Source organism: Apodemus sylvaticus, chromosome 1 (assembly GCF_947179515.1).
Source record: "Apodemus sylvaticus chromosome 1, mApoSyl1.1, whole genome shotgun sequence".
In the NCBI taxonomy this organism is placed as follows: Eukaryota; Metazoa; Chordata; class Mammalia; order Rodentia; family Muridae; genus Apodemus; species Apodemus sylvaticus.
Window position 1 is genome coordinate 100,574,343 of NC_067472.1, and position 20,560 is coordinate 100,594,902.

General features: G+C 40.3%; 1 protein-coding gene across 1 annotated transcript in view; it reads right to left on the reverse strand.

The window, feature by feature from the left end:
- The window catches only part of Dnhd1 (dynein heavy chain domain 1), a 62,891-nt gene that overhangs the window by 31,752 nt on the left and 10,579 nt on the right, over positions 1-20,560 (reverse strand). Inside the window, 8 exon segments of the mRNA XM_052155431.1 lie at positions 14-139; positions 864-1,021; positions 3,934-4,177; positions 4,268-4,530; positions 8,032-8,083; positions 8,212-8,349; positions 8,456-8,710; positions 13,137-13,293. Of these exon segments, the coding sequence (XP_052011391.1) occupies positions 14-139; positions 864-1,021; positions 3,934-4,177; positions 4,268-4,530; positions 8,032-8,083; positions 8,212-8,349; positions 8,456-8,710; positions 13,137-13,293 (1,393 nt within the window).

Consider the following 20,560-nt stretch of genomic DNA (forward strand, 5'->3'; position numbering starts at 1 on the left):
ATTGTTCTCTTACCGCAATGTCTAGAGTCTCATTCTCAGCAATGAAAGGGACACAGTGGTTGCGGATGAGGTCATGGAGTGACCGGACATATTCCACCTGCTCCTCTAGCTGACAGTATTGCTCATTGGCTTCATTCAGCTGCAGAAATGACAATATGAGACCAGCACCCCAACAATCCTGCCTACCTTTTTGGACTCACGCTCAAAAGGAAATCCCATGTTCCAGAGTTGGCATCTAGAGGCTCTGAACCCAGCTCCAGCATTTAAACCATTTGAGATCAGGAAGACTTTCTAGGATCAGACTTGCTTTTCACTCAGGTCTTAAAGGATGTCTAGTTCTTATCTCCCAGACCTGATGTCAGGACAATATATCCCTCACGGACCAATATCCCAAGATACAAAGACGCATCTTTGAAAGCAGTGGTTCTCAACCTTCCTAAAGCTACAATGCTTTAATATAGTTCCTCATGTTGTGGTAACCACCAACCATACAGTTTTTTTGTTGCTACTTCATAAACTGTAATTTCATTGTTAAGAGTCATAATATAAATATCTGATATGTGACCCCTCTAAAAGGGTGGTTTGACACCTAAAGGCTGCACAACCCACATGTTGAAAGCTAATGTCTTAAAGCAAGATTCTCTCTTGTTTCTTCTGGGTCTGCTTCTGATATGCTCCTGATATGAGGAAGCAGAGCACCACATAAACAGGGCAAGAATCAGCAAAGACAGACGACATAATGCAAACATGGCTTAAGATTGTCAAACCCCATAAAGAAATCAACAAAGATCTAGAGTGTGCTGAGCCTTTGCGCAGGCCGGGCCCTGGATATATATGAGGAAGAGAGGATGAGGAGAGCTCACTTTCTGGGAGCACTGTGCAATGGCATGGATGTCTGAGTTGATGGTTTGGAAGACCCGCAAGAACTCTGTCAGCTCTGTCATCAGCTGCTTATTACGGCTCCAGCACTCATTCTGCGCCTGGTCAAGAATGTTCTTCCTCAGGTTATCTAACTTGGATTCTGGAAATAAGAGTATATAGTGTTAGGGGATGTGTAGAAGTAAGCATATGAAATATACAAAAGAAAATGGGCAAGACAAGGCATTTCCTGTATGACAATAGAGGTAAGCATATAGATATAAAGGGATAATCACAAGGGATTCTCAAGTATGATAAATCCTCTGAACTGCCTGGAGCACCCAGGCCTGCATAGTGAAGGGAGTGAGTCCTGAGAAGGTTTGAGGAGGCCTTTGCAGAGGAGGGCACTGAACTGAATGCACCAGCAGTCATAACATTCTAAGCAACATGGAAGTGAACATTCATGAATCCTTGTCTGTGTTCCGTTGGAGTCTTTCTTTCTTCTGGTAGAAGGGACACCAAGAAGAGGATTAAAGCTGCCTTTTTCTGGTTTTTTGTTTGTTTGTTTGGTTGGTTGGTTTGGGCTTTTTGAATACATGGTCTTACTCTCATCTTCCAGCGAGCCCAGCATATCTTTTGCTTTTGCAGATTTAAGAAAAGCAGTTGGTGTGGGTTAGAAGATAATCTACTCTTAATAACAAATTCATTGTCTTAGGAAGCAGGAATACGGGGGCTGTAGTGATGTCTCCAGTGGGTAAGGGTACTTGCCAGCAAGCCTGACAAATGAGTTCAGTCCTCAGCACCCACATGGTGGAAGGAGAGAGCTGATTCTCTTGAATGTCCTCTGACTTTCACACCTACAAACTCATGCTTGTGCATACATGCACCATGACATGTGAGTACACACACACAAAACAAATCTATAAATGTAATTCTATTTTTTTATTCTTATTGCTTTTAATTGCACTACATGTGTGCCTGTGCCTGTGCCTGTGCGTGTGCGTGTGCGTGTGCGTGTGTGTGTGTATGTGTGTGTGTGTGTGTGTGTGTGGTTGGTTGGTTTGGGTACGTGCAAGGAGTTGTAGGTGCTAGAAGAAGCCAGCTAAATTTGATTTCCTGGATGTATACCTGGTATACTGGGAACCAAACTCAGATCCTCTGGAACAGCAGTACACACACTTCATCACTAAGCTATTTCTCCAGTCCCAAGTATGTATATGTGTGTGTGTGTGTGTGTGTGTGTATACATATATATACACATATTTACGCATATATACAGATATATTTACACACATATACACATATATACAGATATATTTACACACATATACACATATATACACATATATTTACATATATATACACATATATTTACAAAGAAGACAAGAATAATATCCATAGGATATAATTCATTGACTCTTAAGATCTCACTAGTTATAAAAGATATCTCTATTTTAAATGCTACTAAAAAAGAAAAAATTAAACTCTGATATGCTGCAATACTATAAGAACTATGGGTAAGGGTACTTGCCAGCAAGCCTGACAAATGAGTTTTGAAATGAAAGAGTACAAATGAAAGAGTACACAAGAGAACTAGGCACCAAGAGATGAATCTGATGAACCTGCCAAGAAGGAACTTTTGAAGATGACCTATGCGGAGCAGAGCACTCCTTGGTGGTGATAGCCTCCAGGCCACTGAATGCTGCTGCTGTAGTACCAGGAGGACCATGTGGGAGTGCAGCAGTGCTGTCTCAAGTTTAGTTGTGTTAAAACAGGCATAGGATATCAAAATGCAATATAAAGATATTATATACCACAAACTCGGTACTGAGTACTTATTATATGTCAGACATTGTTTCAAGTACTTCACATGCATTAACTTACTTTACCCTCATAGACTGCCTTTGAGTAAGTACTTAAGCGCATAAAGGCTCAGAGAGGTTAGCTGTACTTAGTCCACATTATGCAATGTAGAATAATGATTCCTACTTAGAGAGGTTTACTTTGCTCTATTGTAGTTCAGGTTACAAACATAATATAGAGTTAGACATGTATATATATAATCTGTGGTATGCACATATATCATATATATAATATTATAGTTTTTACTGTAGTGGGTGGGACTGGTGTTACTATATATTCAAATGATTAATACTGGGCCCCACGATTTGGTTGGCCCCAGACAAGGAGAATCTTACATACACAAAATGATGTTATGTAATCTTGCTCCCCAAGTTACCTCAGAATCCCTTATTTCCAACACAGAAACTGCATTCAGGCACAGTGGGATCAATGTTCTACTAACACCATACACACACACACACACACACACACACACACACACACGTTTAAACAGAAAAGGAAAAATGCATACAGAACACACCCCAGCCAAGAGGGCTAGGTCCAGGCAAGGGAATGTGATCCTCTGTGTAAATATTGTACAACCCGGTGGGCTGCCCTGGTGCCAGGGTTCCTGTGGAAGCAAAATGGAGCAAAGAATACTTAAGAATAAAAATCAGTGGTGTTAAGAATTCTGAACTGACCAAATACTCAAAATAGACTGAGCTGGACCAGAGTGGCTGCTGTCAATGAGCAGAGTCCTCATTACTGGGAAGAGTGTGCTCTGTGGCCACTGTCCACAGAGGTAGGACTACAGTGTGAGGCAAGAACAGAGAGGAACTTCTCATGCATGCAGATGGTGGTAGAAACTTCAGCACCATTACACTCAAGAATGGGGCATTTTCAATTCCCAAGACTGTCTATGACCAATTCAAGCTCAGGCTAAGCTTCTTAGTCATATTTGGTTTGACCTTTCTTTATAAGAAATGTAAATGTTTTCATTAACTGGAACATGATTCCTAATGAATACAGGGAATTACAAACTGGAATCCAGGAAAGTGAAAAAGAGTTATACTTTTGATGGCAAAAGGGGTGGGGGTGGGGGGGGCTAGGAGCTAGAGCTTTGGAAGGCTCCAAAGGTACAAAGCGGGACCTGAGCCAAAGGTTGCTAGAGGATATTCTAGTTCCATGGTAACCCCTGTGGATGGATGTGGGAAGAAGACAAGAAGCACTCACCCAGCTCTTGTTGAACATCACGTCCACTCAGCAGCAGCAACTTGCCTTTTGTCAGCAATTCAACAGACATTTTGGAGACATGTTCCTGCCACCTTTTCAGCTGTCTTACCAGTTTTACATAGTCACTAATAGGAGAGCCTCTCAGGTCCTCTAGCTTCTGAGAGTTCCAGGTTTTCAGGAACTCATAGATGCCTTCTACCCACTTGTGTTTATTGCAGAATTCCTGCACCTCCCGCCTCATGTTCTATGGGCAAATAAGATGTGTAAAGCAGAGGTCAGCAGCTGTAATGGGAGCTGGCAGCCAGCAGCCCATTTCTCTGACCTCTGCTCTCACCTCCAAGAGTGCCTGTTGTACAGCCAGTGCCTGTTGGATTCCAGCATTCTTGTCCAAGTCCTCCTTCACATGATCATAATTGGGGTGCAGATACTGACCCCGTAACTTGTGCCCACGAACTTCCAGAACATCAGTAATTGCATGAGACTTCCAAGGCCACACGTATCCTACGTTAGGGCCACAGAAGAGGCGAACAGCATCGCTGGACTTTCCATGAAACTTGGGCATCAGAAATTCTGCATTTGAGTCCTGGTCTTTGTTGTCTGGTGGAACACATGATATAATAGTTCATGAGCACTCTCTAAAGCCCCACACAAACCTTTTCTCTACCATTAATGCACACACTCACTACCCACTATGTTCCTATTCCCTGCTTCTGAATGATTCTATACATATATCATCAACATTAATTAACACAGTACAGTAAATCCATGGGAGGATCAGATCAGCCAGAACTCATATGCTGATAATAGAATTTGTCTACTATAAGCAGAAAGGGAAATTATTACAACTTATTAAGTGGGTTTCAAAGTAATTAATCGATGAGAAAAGCAAAAATACTATAGGCTGAATATCTAGAGTCTGGCTACTGGGCACATCTCCTAACAATCTCTTCTCTGGCTCAACTGTCACCAACTCTGACACTGCCCTCTGACCCTGGAACCTTCCCTCCTTTTCTCCAACTTAATTGTGAATTGAAAGCTCAGATGAATCTAATTGTCAGAACCTACATCACATAGGCTGTCTAGCTGCAAGGAGACTGGAAAGTGCACTTTCGGAGTATTCTACCCTCTACTGAACAGAGGAAGAGAGGAATGAATTCATGCTGTTAATCCCAGCACTTGGGAGGCAGAGGCAGGCAGATTTCTGAGTTCGAGGCCAGCCTGGTCTACAAAGTGAATTCCAGGACAGCCAGGGCTACATAGAGAAACCTTGTCTCAAAAAGTCCAAAAAAAAAAAAAAAAAAGAATATGCCAAGAAATTATCCCTAGGCCTGGCTTCTCCCAATAACATTTTAGGAATTAGTTAATTGCCAGTGTCAGTATTTTTGGTAAAAAGGCATGTCAGCATGAACAGTTGAGAGCTCACATCTCAAAACTACAAGCAGAAGGCAGAGAGCACACTAGGAAGGTTTGGGAGACTTCTGAGGTCTCAAACCCTGTCTTCATTGACTCTCCTTTAGCAAGGCTACACTGTAGTACGATTTATTTTGTGTGCCTAGCCCGTCATAGTACCCTGTGCCCTTCAGAGTTGGTTGCCTCTTGGAATTCTGGAATCATAGAAAAGCCTGCAGAAGCTGAGACAGGGGACTAGGATTGGGGTCAGAGAATAATAGGGTCCAGCTAGCAGAAGAAGGGAGTTCCAAAAGATAGACAATAGCGTTGGGAGAGCAGGGTTAGAAAAGTCAGATGGTGACAGGAAAGCCAAGAATGAGCCAGAGAAGAGATTGTTAGGAGACAGTAGCAAAAAAGAGAAACAAAATAAAAGCTACACCACCCCTCCCATTCCTTCCCAAATAGTTCTACCAAAAGAGGAGCAAATATACAAACATACGAGCCTACAGGACCCATTCTCCTTCTAACCACCTGACATACGAAGTCTACATTAAACTATACCCAGAGTCTAACTAATTCTCCCCACATCTACCATCATTTGACCAAAATGACCCAAACCATGTCACTACTTCCTTTCACTTCCATTGGAAAGGATAGCTTAGAAATATGGACTCCACTTGACTTACACTACACAAACACTCCATTGTGAACAACCTGGGATCCCCACCTGCACTGAAATGTAGTTGAAGGGTACACTCCACTTCAAACTATGGGATAAGTTATTTCCCTTAGCAACTCCTTGATAACTCCCCTTTTGTAGTTAGTTTCCATTCAGACATGTTGCAGAATATTTCTAGGAACCAGAGGCAGGGGGGTCCAATCCAGTGTGAACCAGTTTTGGATTTAGGTACAGTAATATATTCAGAGCAAACTTTTAGGGCAAATCCTCTATTTACCATTTATGCCTATGCATAATTGGACATGCTTATGATCGAAATCAGATTCATCATAGGAAAGGAGAGGCACAACAAAGTTAGGCTTACATAACCCAAGCCTTTGATTAAAACAAATAAATCAATGACACTATACCACTTAGCAACTAACTTTTCTTGCTCTTCGTAGACCCCACAAAAGGAATCCCAAGCTCTTGGCACTCTAGCCCATGTGGCCTGCTGCTCTTTTGCAGTGTGTCCTGTACTGTCTCTTTCAATAAAACTTCTCGCCGCTTTGCTATTTGTGTGTGACCTTTCAATTCTTTCAATAGCATGCCAAGAACCTGGAAACTCCTGGGCCAAACTGTAAGTATAGGAAACACTTCTGCAATAACCTTCCAGCCATTTCTTGCTTAATAATAACCTTATACCCTGTTCCACATAGAATCAATAACAATGTTAATGCCAGTAGGGATTCTAAGATGATGGTAATAAAAATCATCTTGTAATCTCTTCAAATACTCACATGAAAATGACAAAGCAAATAGGTACTAAAATAGGTAATATTTTTAACAACTAGGGAAAAGGCACAAGTCCCAAAGTACCAGGGAGTCAGGCAAGCTAATCATAGCCTCAAGATGCCAGCATTTATGTGTATGTAAAACATCAATACTTGTTGCCACTTAATCTAAACTTACTCTTTGAAAAATATGTCTCCAACAGGTGTGATCTATATGTATTTATGTACACAAAATACAGACTCCTTTTCCAGAACCTTTTCCTTCTTGTGAATGATCTCATAAGACTAACTTCATCTTTCTTCTTCATGACAATATACTGGTTGGCTAGAAAATTAAAAGGTATCTAATGCTTTTAATGATTTTTTATGATAGCATTATTACCCTGAAGAAAGGTGATGTTGCCAGGCATGTTGGCATATGCCTTTAATCCCAACACTCAGGAGGCAGAGGCAGGTGGATCTCTGTGAGTTCAAGGCCAGCCTGGTCTATAAATTGAGTTCCAGGAGGGCCAGAATTGTTACCTATCTTGAAACACCAAAAAAAAAAAAAAAAAAAAAAAAAAAAAAAAAAAAAAAAAAGAAGTGATATCAAGATGTATTTTCTTTCAGATGGTTGACAAAGTTGAGATTTTGGGCTGAAAAGATGGCTCAGTGGTTAAGAGCACTGGCTGTTCTTCCAGTGGATCAGGGTCAATTCCCTGCACCTACATGGCAGCTCACAACTGTCTGTAAACTCCAGCCTCAAGAGATGCAGCACCCTTGCAAAATACCAATGCACAAATCATTTTTAATTAAAGTTTTTTTAAAATTGAGGATTAATATCTCAAAGCCTCGGATTTCCTTTTCAGAAATAACACATGAGCTAAAGCAGAAATTGAGCAAGTAGAGCTCATCAGACAAGCATACATAAGGTTAGCAATCAAATTCAACAGAAAATAAAGTGCAAGTGATAATGGAGAAATCTGGAATTTGAGGTGAATCAGGAAACAGACAATGTATATGCACACACACACACCTATCACACACATGAATTAGCAATCACATGTGCAGAAGCACATGGATTAGTGAGTACGACTCTCTCTAGATTCTCCTATTTCCCAGTAGGCATGAACAGTACCCAGCTTAGAGCTGCTCTATTACATCCAAGGTCTGACCTGTACTGGCTGACTCTCTTATCTACTTCCTGTGCCACTTGCAGTCTACATGTGACCCTCCCTCTACTCAGACTTCCGATCCCATCTCAGTCCCTTTAAATACCTTCAGAATGCAGGGGATCTCTGGAGGTCCTCAGGTCTGTAGACTGCACCACCTTCAAGTCAGGAGACAGAGAAGGAACAGAAATAGAGAAATAAGATTCTAATCAGGCTGAGCACTTCAGATTCCATAGAGGATAGGACTAGGGATTCCATGAGCCCACCCTCTGCCCAAGTCAGAAACCTTCAGGGCAGAGGTCTTGATAGACTGAAGGCTCTTAACGAGACTCTGGATTATAGATTCAACACGGGGCATAGAAGACAACAGGCCATTGTCATCAAAGACTAGCTGTGATAAGAGAAAGGGGTTTTGCCTTGGGGCCTGTAAAAGAAGGATCAAGAGTGGTTGTAGGATCAGATGAAAGTGCACACCCCATCCCAATATGGTCTGGTTTCTGATTCCCTCCCCACCCCACCCACCACCTCACTTGCAGAGTATTGGCTACAAAGGAAGATATTTCATCTTCTAAGATGGATACAAGGTTCTGACAAATCATGTAGTCAATCAGGCGGGCAAACTTTCCCAGCTTCAACAACCATGTTTCAGCCAGCTTCAGCTTCTTCTCCAGATGTCTGCACAGTGTCCTCTGAAGGTATATGGAGCCTTGGCCTTTCCTGATCCTGTTCCAGTTCTGCACTCGCTCCTGCAGGCCCTGTTGCATTTGATATGTGTCTTCATGAATCTTTCAGAGTAGAAAGGAGAAACACACTGAAGACAAAGGATGGCAAGTGAAGCAGATACTCACTGGTCCTGCAAACAAAGAGGCCTTGGTATCTAGAACCTAGAACCTAGACATGCATGTGCAAGGTTCCTTTTTAGTAGAGATTGACTCCATACACTTTTAGATGACTTGAGAGTACACATAGGAGGATTTATATTTAGAGGACACATGTGCTAATGTGACAGGCCAGGCCTATCAATGGAAAGACCACAGGATAAGACAGCTGACCTTGGTGGTACATACCTGTAATACGAACATTTGTAAGATATAGGCAAGAAAATCAGGAGCTAAGGGTCAGCCTGAATCATGAGACTATGCCTCAAGACAAACAAACCCTAGGATAGAACCCAATTAGAAAAAGTTGAGTATAGGTCATAGAAAGTGTCACAAAGCAAAGAGTAGATAAACATTGCATCACCAAAGCCAGCAATAATTGCAGGATTTGGACTCTAACCTTTAGGTCTGGATTAATGGAGCCGGCTGAGAAATATAGTGTCACCTTATATTGTATTACAAGCTTTATGGTAACTGACAAAGACTTTCAATTGAAGGGAAGCTGGTATGAGGAGTCTCTTTATGGGTTCTTCTCAGTCTAGGAAGATTTTTTTAAACTGACAAAGACTGAGAGCTTTCAAATCTCTGCATTTGTCCAGTTGGGGAACCTAAGAGAGATACAGAAAAGCTATGTTTGGCCACACACAAATGATGGTCCTTAACTCTCTTGTTCCTTGCCATGCTCTACTGAGACTGTGATTAGAGCTGACTGGTGTCTATGCATTATATTTCTGTTCTGTAAGAATTCAGGTCTCAGTGATCTGAGAATAAGTTGAGCCCTAAACAAACACATCCTCAAAAGTGGGGAAGTGTCATCTTCTTTGCTTTATTGATAACTTCAAGGCCTAGTATTTCACACTTCATAACCCTTCATAGTCTGGTACAGTGGTTCCCAACCTTCCTATTGCTGTGACCCTTTGATGCAGTTCCTCATGTTGTGGTGGCATTGTGACGTCACAACTGTAATTTTTCTACTGTTGTAAATCATAAGGTAAATATCTGAGATGCAGGATATCTGATATGCAGCTCCTTTGGGGGTTACTACCCACAGGTACATCATCATTACATTATCTAAAACACTGTAAAAACCTACCCACTCTACTGCAAGACTCTTGAGGAAGGAGTCTCCACCATACCTTTCAGGTTTTTTTCTTTGTTTGACATAATATTTGGTATAGAGTAGTTTCATTGTAAATGTTTTGAGAAAAAACATAATGCCTTTCATTAAAAGGGCCCCCTGGTTGCTAATCAGCATAAAACTATACAAATGACAATAATATTTACTACTGAAAAACATAACCAGTATACAGTTTTAAAATACCAGCACTAGTCACAATAACTTGGAGGTTATAATTCTTCATACCTGTTAAACATAATTCAACATCTATTCCTAATTTTAAAAAAAATCTCTTAGCAAATGAGTAAGAGAGAGCCACAAAAAAACTTTTTTTTTAATGTCTCAAAACTATTTTAACTCTTCATAATGCTGTGTTTTAATGGGCAATGGAATGCTTATTAAGTAAATGCATTTATTTAGCACCAGTTAACATCTTGGTTTAAATAGTTTGGTGCCCAGCTGCAGGATGCCTGAGTTCACATCTCCCATCCCTGCTTCCAGAAGGTGACATGGCAGGGAAAGTTTTCATTCTGTTCCATGCAGCAGCAGACAAAGCGGTTCTATGAGTTTAATGCTTGTCTTTTAGTTTTTAAAATGATGTTTTGGTACTAAAGTTTAAAATTTAATGTGGAACCGTGCACTGATATTTTATAATTTATAATTTTCATAGTTTCTTTAGAACACTTGCCTTAGCACATATAAGTCTCTGGGTTCAATGCTCAGGACCAGGAAGGAAAAAAAATATATATTAAAAGTATATGAAACCCTTTTCTAGCTTAAAATAATAAAAATCTGCCTCCTGTTCTAAACGATTTCTTTTCCTTCCGAGCAGCTGTCTTTTACCCACAGTGAGTGGCAGTGGAGCAATAATCAGAAAACCGCGGCCTAGTGAAAAGTGCTCAAGAATCTAATCCACAGAATCCTGGGTAAGAGAATGCAACAAACGCCAAACACGCCGAGATCCATGACCCTGGGAACAGCTTAGTAACATTAGGAACTATTGCAGCCAGTGAGAGAGCAGCAATAAAGGTGTGAATCTGGGTGTGGAGATGTACACGTTTAATGACAGGATTTAGGAGGCATAGGCAAGAGGATCTCTGGAAGTTAGGGGCATTCTAGTCTACATATTGAGTTCCAGGTTCCAGGACAGTCAGGGCTACATAAAGAGACCCTGTCTCAAAATTAGAAAAAAAGAAAGAAAGAAAGAAAGAAAGAAAGAAAGAAAGAAAGAAAGAAAGAAAGAAAGAAAGAAAGAAAGAAAGAAAGAAAGAAAGGAAGGAAGGACAGAGTGAGGAAGGGAATAAAAGAAAGGAAGTAAAGAAGGGAGGAAGAGAGAGGAAGGAAGAAAAAGAGAGTGAGAAAGAAAGAAAGAAGAAAGGAAGAAAGAAAGAAAGAAAGAAAGAAAGAAAGAAAGAAAGAAAGAAAGAAAGAAAGAAAGAAAGTGCAATAGGTAAGCAGGTTATTTGTAGGAAAGAACCACCTAATTTTATACTTAATATGGAAATTCAAAGAAGCAAACCAGTCAGGGCCATCTTGAAGAGCAGAAAAGGAGTAGGATTTGCAATACCAGATATAAAGCTTCATCAGAAAATCTGTAATAATGAAGTCAGTGTAATCCCGAAAAAGACATGGGTAGGTTAATGAGTGCTACAGATTTCAGAGACAGACACAGTTTATAAGACTTAAAGTAAGTGGAGATATTTTAAACCAGGACCCAAAAGACTTGATAGCACTGAAAAAGCATTAAGAAAGTAAAATCTGGGTCTGGCGAGAAGGCTCAGCAGACAAGAGATGGCTGTTCTTTCAGAGGACCCAGGTTCAATTCTCAACACCTACATGATAGCTCACAAACTAGTAACTCCTGTTCCAGGGTATCCTATGTCCACTTCTGGCCTCTTTTGGCACCAGGCACAAATGTCATGCCCAGACACATATGTAACAAAAATACCCATACACATAAAAATAAAAATATATAAATATAAATAAACTAAAAGATAAAAGTAAAAATTCCTGTTTGTGGAGGCGGAAATAGAGGGAGGATCTGTGTGGGCAAGGACTAGGAAGAGGGGATCTGATACTGGGATGTAAAGTGAATAAATAAATAAGTTAATGAGATAAAAAGAAAGTCCGAACTTAAAAATACCTTTTTGTTTACCAAAGGACATAATTAAAACACTTAAAAAGTAAACTGCAAACTTCTGTTGTCTTATAATTGATAATAGGATTTACATTTACAACGTATAATAACATTGCGAGAGGAAGAAAAACATTACCACACACACAGATGAACACAGCAGTCTGACCCAGACATGTAGAGGTTTTTTTCATATACACCAAACACTTCTTTGGCAAACTAAAAGTGCATATCCCATAGTTTAACCCTGATATTATCTGGAAACAGCCTTGGGTCCCCTCTGATTAAAGGCACAGACCAGAGGACTATGTTCCACTTTGGAAGGCAGTCACAGTAGGTGGTCTTAGTCTATGTGTTCTGTTTTAATGGATTACTTGGAATTAGGTCATTTATAGAGAACAGAAATTTATTTTCTCACAGTTGTGGAACCTGAGAACAGGCTGCTTTCCACATCCTCCAGATGAGAGGAAAACTATGTGAAGGGGAAAAGTGGAAGGGCTGAGAAGACAAGGGAGGCAGAGGCAGGGGCAGAGCCTTCATGGCCCTATGACCTTCCAAATGTTCAGTCTCCTAATACTGCCAGAATGGCACCTGGTTCAAATACCGAACAAAAACATATCCATAGATCACAGACTAGAAGGCAGAACCAGACTGTTAGACAGGGATGTGGACCTCAGATACAAAGCAGTCAATTAGGGAAGAGTCCGTCATTGCATGTATTGAGGCTTGCCATAGGCTCAAAGATAATCTTTGAAGCATGAAAGGTTAGGATCCCAGTTCTTGATTTTCTTAATGCTCTAATTTCTTCATGTTAGCACAAACAACAGACAAAACAGACACTGTCCACACACCTTCTCCATCCTGGTCTTAGGCCAGGAACAACCTTTAGGGAAAGTTAGAGTTCCAGTTTTTGCTCACTTGTTATTGATCATCTATTGAAGAATAGAAACTTTTGTTGCTAAGGAGAAAATTTTGTGTAACCCAACAGCAGGGGTCCCAGAAGTAACTTAACCGGGAGAAAGATGAAATTCTGAAGAGGCTGAGGTTGGAGAAAAGGTTCACAATAACATGAAGCCTCTTACCAGCTGAAGAATGGATGCACAGAGATTCAGAAAATGACAGAGCACTCGCAGAGCCTTGTGGTTCTCTTTGGCTATTGCCTTCTGCAGGTCCACCAGCTCATAGCACCTATCTGGCTCCTTGGGTAGCCAGGACACAGAACGAAACTCCTGAAGAAGCCTAGAATCAAGAAATAAGCTAGTGAGAGCAGGTGTCCCAACCACCCCTCTCTCAATGCCTTTGAATTCTTCCCAACACAGTTAAATGAAGATTGAGCAAATGTTTGCAAAGACTGTAATATTCTCAGGAACCAAAAGCAGCTTCTTAAGACCAGAAAGTTGCCAGATGGGAAATTATTTGGAAAGCCTTGAAGACTGTGCACATGCTTATACCTAGAGACTTTTCTTTCAAGAGAGGCTCAGATAAGTCCTAAGATGTGAAAAGACAGGAGACTTCTTCCTGGGAATAAGGAAAACTGAAGGTCCTAAACAGTCAAGGTCAACAGGCACATTTTAGGATCAAAGGTGATTAAACCACAGCTTCTCTGGTTGACTGTCCCCAAGGAAGCTTCTCCTGTTCTCTACCCTCCCTGTTTCCCAGCTCTTGAGATTCCTTGAAAAATATGAAAAACCCCCAATAAATAGACAAGATGCTTAAGATGAGGGTGAATATATGGTATCTATTCCAGACCCCCTAAAAGGCATTCTATATGATATGTTATTTCTATAATCTCATTTAGTTCTCATTATTAGCACTGTGTAGCTGAAATCCTTTCAGGAGTTTGCAGACCATTAACTTGAGGCTCAAAGAATAAATTCTCTTTCTAGTGTTCAGGATCTAGATTCAGAAATATCAATTATCCAAGATTTACGCCATCAACAGGCATGGGGGCTGACAATCCTAGATGTTAGGAGCTTGAGGTAAGAAGTTCAAAGCTAACCTTTGCCTGGAGTTTTAGTTAGGGTTTTACTGCTGTAAACAGACACCATGACCAATGCAAGGCTTATAAAGGACAACATTTAATTGGGGCTGGCTTATAGGTTAAGAGGTACAGCCTATTATCATCAAGGCAGGAACATGGCAGCATCCGGGCAGGCATGGTGCAGGCATAGAGCTGAGAGTTCTACATCTCCATCTAAAGGCTGCTAGAATAATACTGAATTCCAGGCAGCTAAGATGAGAGTCTTTTAGCCCACAACCACAGGGACTACCTACTCCAACAGGGCGACACCTTCTAATTGTGCCACTCCTTGGGCCAAACATATACGAACGATCACAATCTACTCCCTAGCCCCCACAGGCTTGTTCAAACATATGAGTCTATGGGGAGGGGCATACCTAAACATAGCATAATGCAAAATACGTTTAGTTCAACTTCCAAAGCCTCCATAGCCTATAGCAGTCTCAACAATGTTAAAAGTCCAAAGTTCAAAGTCTCTTCTGAGATTCATCCAATCACTTAACTGTAGGTCACAAAGCAAGAAGGAAACCATCTAGGCAAACTCCAAACTCTGCAATGTCATGTCTGATGTCAAAGCAGTCTTCAGATCTCCAACTCCTTTTTCATCTTTGGTGGCTGCAACAAACTTCTGGGCTGGTTCCACTCTGTGTTAGCAGGTTTCCTCAGCATATAACCCATGGCTCTGGCATCTCAAACATCTTGGGGTCTCCAAGTCAACTTCAATGTTTCAATGTCTGGGATCCACACATGATCTTCTGGTTCCCCCAAAGGGCTAGAGTTACTGTTCCAGTTCTGCCCATTGTAGCACTCTAAGGTCAGCTTGATTCATTTCACTGCTGCTGCTGTTCTTGGTGACCATCCCATGATATTGGCATCTCCAATATGCTGGGGTCTTCTGCTGCAATTAGGCTTCACCAATAGCCTCTCATAGGCTTTCTTCATAGTGAAGAGAGCCTATCTCTCCTCATGGCCTTAATTCCTTGCATGACTCCTTCAGTCCTGGGCCATCAACTGCAACTGAGGCTGTACTTTCACCAATGGCCTTCCACTGCCTCTCACAGTACCAAGCCTCAGCTGCTCTTCATGACCCCTTCATGCCTTCAAAATCACCATCTTGGTGACTCTTACATATTTTTATTGGATATTTTATTTATTTACATTTCAAGTGTTATCCCCTTTTCTGGTTTCTTCCCCCCTTCCCTGAAATCTCCTATGCCATCCTCCCTCCCCCTGCTTCTATGAGGGTGTTCCTCTACCCACCCACCCACTCCCACATCCCCATCCTCGATTCCCCTACACTGGGGCATCTATTGAGCCTTCATAGGACCAAGGACCTCTCCTCCCACTGATGCCTGACAAGGCCAGTCTCTGCTACATATGCAGCTGGAGCCATATGTACTCCTTGGTTAATGGCTTAGTCCCTGGGAGCTCTGGGGGTCTGGTTGGTTGCAAACCTCTTAAACTCCTTCAGTCCTTTCTCTAACTCCTCTGTTGGAAACCCTGTGCTCAGACCAATGTTGGCTGCAAGAACCTGCCTCTGCATTTGCAAGGCTCTGGCAGGGCTTCTCAGGAGACAGCCATATCCGTGTCCTTTCAGCATGCACTTCTTGCCATCCACAATAGTGTCTGGGGTTTGATGACTGTATATGGAATGAATCCCAGGTAGGACAGTCTCTGGATGGCCTTTCCTTCAGTCTCTGCTCTACACTTTATCTCCATATTTGCTCCTGTGAGTATTTTGTTCCTCTTCTACGAAGGACCAAAGTAGCCGGGCAGTGGTGGCACATGCCTATAATCCCAGCACTCTGGGAAGCAGAGGCAGGCGAATTTCTGAGTTCAATGCAAGCCTGGTCTACAGAGTGAGTTCCAGGACAGCCAAGGCTATACAGAGCAACCCTGTCTTGGGGGGTGGGGTGGGGGAACCAAATACAAAAAAAAAAAAAAAAAAAAAAAAAAAAAAGGACCAAAGCAGCCATACTTTCGTCTTTCTTCTTCTTGACCTTGATGTGGTCTGTGTGGTCTGTGAATTGTATCTTGGGTATTTGGAGTTTTTGGACTAATATCTACTTATCAGGGAGTGCATACCATGTGTGTTCTTTTGTGACTGGGTTACCTCATTCAGGATGATATTTTCTAGTTCCAACCATGGTTTCATCTTTTTTAATACCTGAGTTTCATTGTGTAAATGTACCACATTTTCTGTATCCATTCCTCTGTTGAAGGATATCTGGGTTCTTCCCAAATTCTGGCTATTTTAACTAAGGCTGCTATGAACATGTGTCCTTATTACATGTTGGAGCATCTTCTGGGTATATGCCCAGGAGTGGTATAGCTGGGTCCTCAGGTAGTGCTATGTTCAGTTTTCTAAAGAACTGCCAAACTGATTTCCAGAGTGGTTGTACCAGCTTGCATTCCCACCAGCAACGGAGGAGTGGAAGAGTGTTCCTCTTTCTCCATATCCTCACCATCATCTGCTGTCATCTGAGTTTTTGATTTTAGCCAATCTGACTGGTGTAAGGTGGAATCTCAGGGTTGTTTAGATTTGTATTTCCCTGATGACTAAGGATGTTGGATATTTCTTTAGGTGCTTCTCAGCCATTCGATAGTCCTCAGTTGAAAATTCTTTGTTTAGCTCCGTACCCCATGTTTAATAGGGTTATTTGATTTTTGAGAGTCTAACTTCTTGAGTTCTTTGTATATATTGGATATCAGTCCTCTATCGAATGTAGGATTGGTAAAGATCTTTCCCAAGTCTCTTGGTTGCTGTTTTGTTTGCAATTTTATGAGGTCCCATTTGTCAATTCTTGATCTTAGAGCATAAGCCATTGGTGTTCTGTTCAGGAAATTTCCCCCTGTGTCCATGTGTTCGAGGCTCTTCCCTACTTTCTCCTCTATAAGTTTCAGTGTGTATGGCTTTATGTGGAAGTCTTTGATCCACTTGGACCTGATCTTTTTACAAGGAGATAAGAATGGGTCAGTTTGCATTTTTCTACATGCTGACCGCCAGTTGAACCAGCATCATTTGTTAAAAATGCTGTCTTTTTTCCACTGGATGGTTTTTGCTTCTTTGTCAAAAATCAAGTGACCATATGTGTGTGGGTTTATTTCTGGGTCTTCAATTCTATTCCATTGATCTTCCTGCCAGTCTCTGTGCCAATACCATATAGTTTTTATCACTATTGCTCTATAATATAGCTTGAGGTTAGGGATGGTGATTTCCCGGAAATTCTTTTATTGTTGAGAATAGTTTTCACTATTCTAGGTTGCTTGTGATTCCAAATAAATTTGCAAATTGCTCTAACTCTATGAAGTATTGATTTGGAATTTTGATGGGAATTGCAGTGAATCTGCAGATTGCTTTTGACAATATGGCTATCTTTACTGTATTAGTCCTGCCAATCCATGAGGATAGGAGATCTTTCCATCTTCTGAGATCTTCTTCAATATCAGAAGTCTCAATTTCTTCAGAGACTTGAAGTTCTTTTCATACAGATCTTTCACTTGCTTGGTTAGAGCCAAGGTATGTAATATTATTTGTGACTATTATGAAGGATGTCATTTCCCTAATTTCTTTATCAGCCTATTTATCCTTTGAGTAGAGGAAGGCTACTGATTTAATTTTATATCCAGCCATTTTGCTGAAGTTGCTTATCAGGTTTAGGAGTTCTCTGGTGGAATTTTTGAAGTTATTTAAGTAAATGATCATATCATCTGCAAATAGTGATTTTTTTTTGACTTCTTCCTTTCCAATTTGTATTCCTTTGACCTCCTTTTGTTGTCTAATTGCTCTAGCTAGAACTTCAAGTACGATATTGAATAAGTAGGGAGAGAGTGGGCAGCCTTGTCTAGTCCCTGATATTAATGGGATTGCTTCAAGTTTCTCTCCATTCAGTTTGATGTTGGCTACTGGTTTGCTATATGTTGCTTTTATTATGTTTAGGTATGGGCCTTGAATTCCTGATCTTTTCAAGACTTTTAACATGAAGGGGTACTGACTTTTGTCAAATGTTGTTCAGCATTTAATGAAATGATCGTGTGTTTTTTTTTCTTTGAGTTTGTTTATGTAGTGGATTACGTTGATACATTTCTGTATATTGGGCCATCCCTGCATTGCTGGGATGCCTATTGATTGTGGTAAATGATCATTTTGGTGTGTTCTTGGATCTGGTTGACATGAATTTTATTGAGTATTTTTACATCAATGTTCGTAAGGGAGATTGGTCTGAAGTTCTCTTTTTTTGTATTGTCTTTGTGTGGTTTAAGTGTAATTGTGGCTTCATAGAACGAATTAGGTAATGTTCCTTCTGTTTCTGTTTTGTGGAATAGTTTGAAATGTATTGGTATTAGGTCTTCTTTGAAGGTCTGAGAGAATTCTGCACTAAACCCATTGGGTCCTGGGCTTTTTTTTGATTGGGAGACTATTAATGACTGCTTCTATTTCTTTAGGGGGTAATGGAACTGTTTAGATGGTTTATCTGATCCTGCTTTAATTTTAGCATCTGGTATGTATCTAGAAATTTGTCCATTTCATGCAGATTTTCCAATTTTGTTGAGTATAAGCTTTTGTATTAGGATCTGACATTTTGAATTTGCACAGTTTCTGTTATGTCTCCATTTTCATTTCTGATTTTATTCATTTAGATATTGTCTCGGTGCCCTCTGGTTAGTCTGGCTAAGGATTTATCTATCTTGTTGATTTTCTCAAAGAACCAGCTCCTGGTTTTGTTGATTCTTTGTGTAGTTCTTTTTGTTTCTACTTGGTTGATTTCAGCCCTGAGTTTGATGATTTCCTGCTGTCTACTCCTCTTGGATGTATTTGCCTCTTTGTTCTAGAGCTTTCAGGTGTACTGTCAAGCTGCTACTGCATGCTTTCTCCAGTTTCTTTTTGGAGGCACTTAGAGCTATGAGTTTTCCTCTTACCACTGTTTTCATTGTGTCCCATAAGTTTTGGTATGATGTCTTCATTTTCATTAAATTTTAGAAAATCTTTATTTCTTCCTTGACCAAGTTATCAATGAGTAGTGTTGTTTAGCTTCCATGTTTGTTTTCCATTTTTTTGTTATTATTGAAGAACAGCCTTAGTCCCTGATGATTTGATAGGATGCATGGGATTATTTCAATCTTCTTGTGTCTGTTGAGGCCTGTTTTGTGACCGATTATATGGTCAATTTTGGAGAAGGTACCATGAGGTGCTGAGAAGAAGGTATATTCTTTTGCTTTAGGATGAAATGTTCTATAAATAACTGTTACATCCATTTGCTTCATAACTTCTGTTAGTTTCACTGTGTCTGTTTAGTTTCTGTTTCCATGATCTGTCCATTGCTGAGAGGTAGGGTGTTGAAGTCTCCCACTATTATTGTGTGGGGTGCAGTATGTGCTTTGAACTTTAGTAAAGTTTCTTTTATAAATGTGGGTATCCTAGTATTTGGAGCATAGATGCTCAGAAATGAGATTTCATCTTGATAGATTTTTCCTTTGACCAGTATGAAGTGTCCTTCCTTATTCTTTTTGATAATTTTTGGTTGAAAGACAATTTTATTCAATATTAGAATGGCTACTCCAGCTTGTTTCTTGGGACCATTTGCTTGGAAAATTTTTTCCCAACCTTTTATTCTGAGGTAATGTTTTTGTTACTGAGGTGCATTTCCTGTATGTAGCAAAATGCTGGATCCTTTCACATATCTAGTCTATTAGTTTATGTATTTTTATTGGGGAATTTAGTCCATTGATGTTAAGAGATATTAAGGAAAAGTGATTGCTACTTCCTGTTATTTTTGTTGTTAGAGGTGGAATTATGTTTGTGTGGCTATCTTCTTTTGGCTTTGTTGAAAGATTACTTTCTTGCTTTTTCTAGGGTATAATTTCCCTCCTTGTGTTGATGTTTTCCATCTATTATCCTTTGGAAAGCTGGGTTTGTGGAAAGATATTGTGTAAATTTGCTTTTTTCATGGAATATCTTGTTTTCTCTGTCTATAGTAATTGAGATTTTTTTATGGGTATAGTAGCCTGGGCTTGCATTTATGTTTTCTTATGGTCTGTATGACATCTGTCCAGGATCTTCTAGCTTTCATGGTCTCTGGTGAGAAGTCTGATGTAATTCTGACAGGTCTTCCTGTATATGTTTCTTGACCTTTTTTCCCTTACTGTTTTTAATATTCTTTGTTTAGTGCATTTGGTGTTTTGATTATGTGATGGGAGGAATTTCTTTTCTGGTCCAGTCTATTTGGAGTTCTGTAGGCTTCTTGTTTGTTTATGGACATCTCTTTCTTTAGTTTAGTGAAGTTTTCTTCTGTAATTTTGTTGAAGATATTTACTGGACCTTTAATTTGGAACTCTTAACTCTTCAATACCTATTATCCTTAGGTTTGGTTTTCTCATTGTGTCCTGGATTTCCTAGTTGTTTTGGGGTTAGGAGTTTTTTGTATTTTGCATTTTCTTTGACTGCTGTGTCAATGTTTTCTATGGTATCTTCTGCCCCTGAGATTC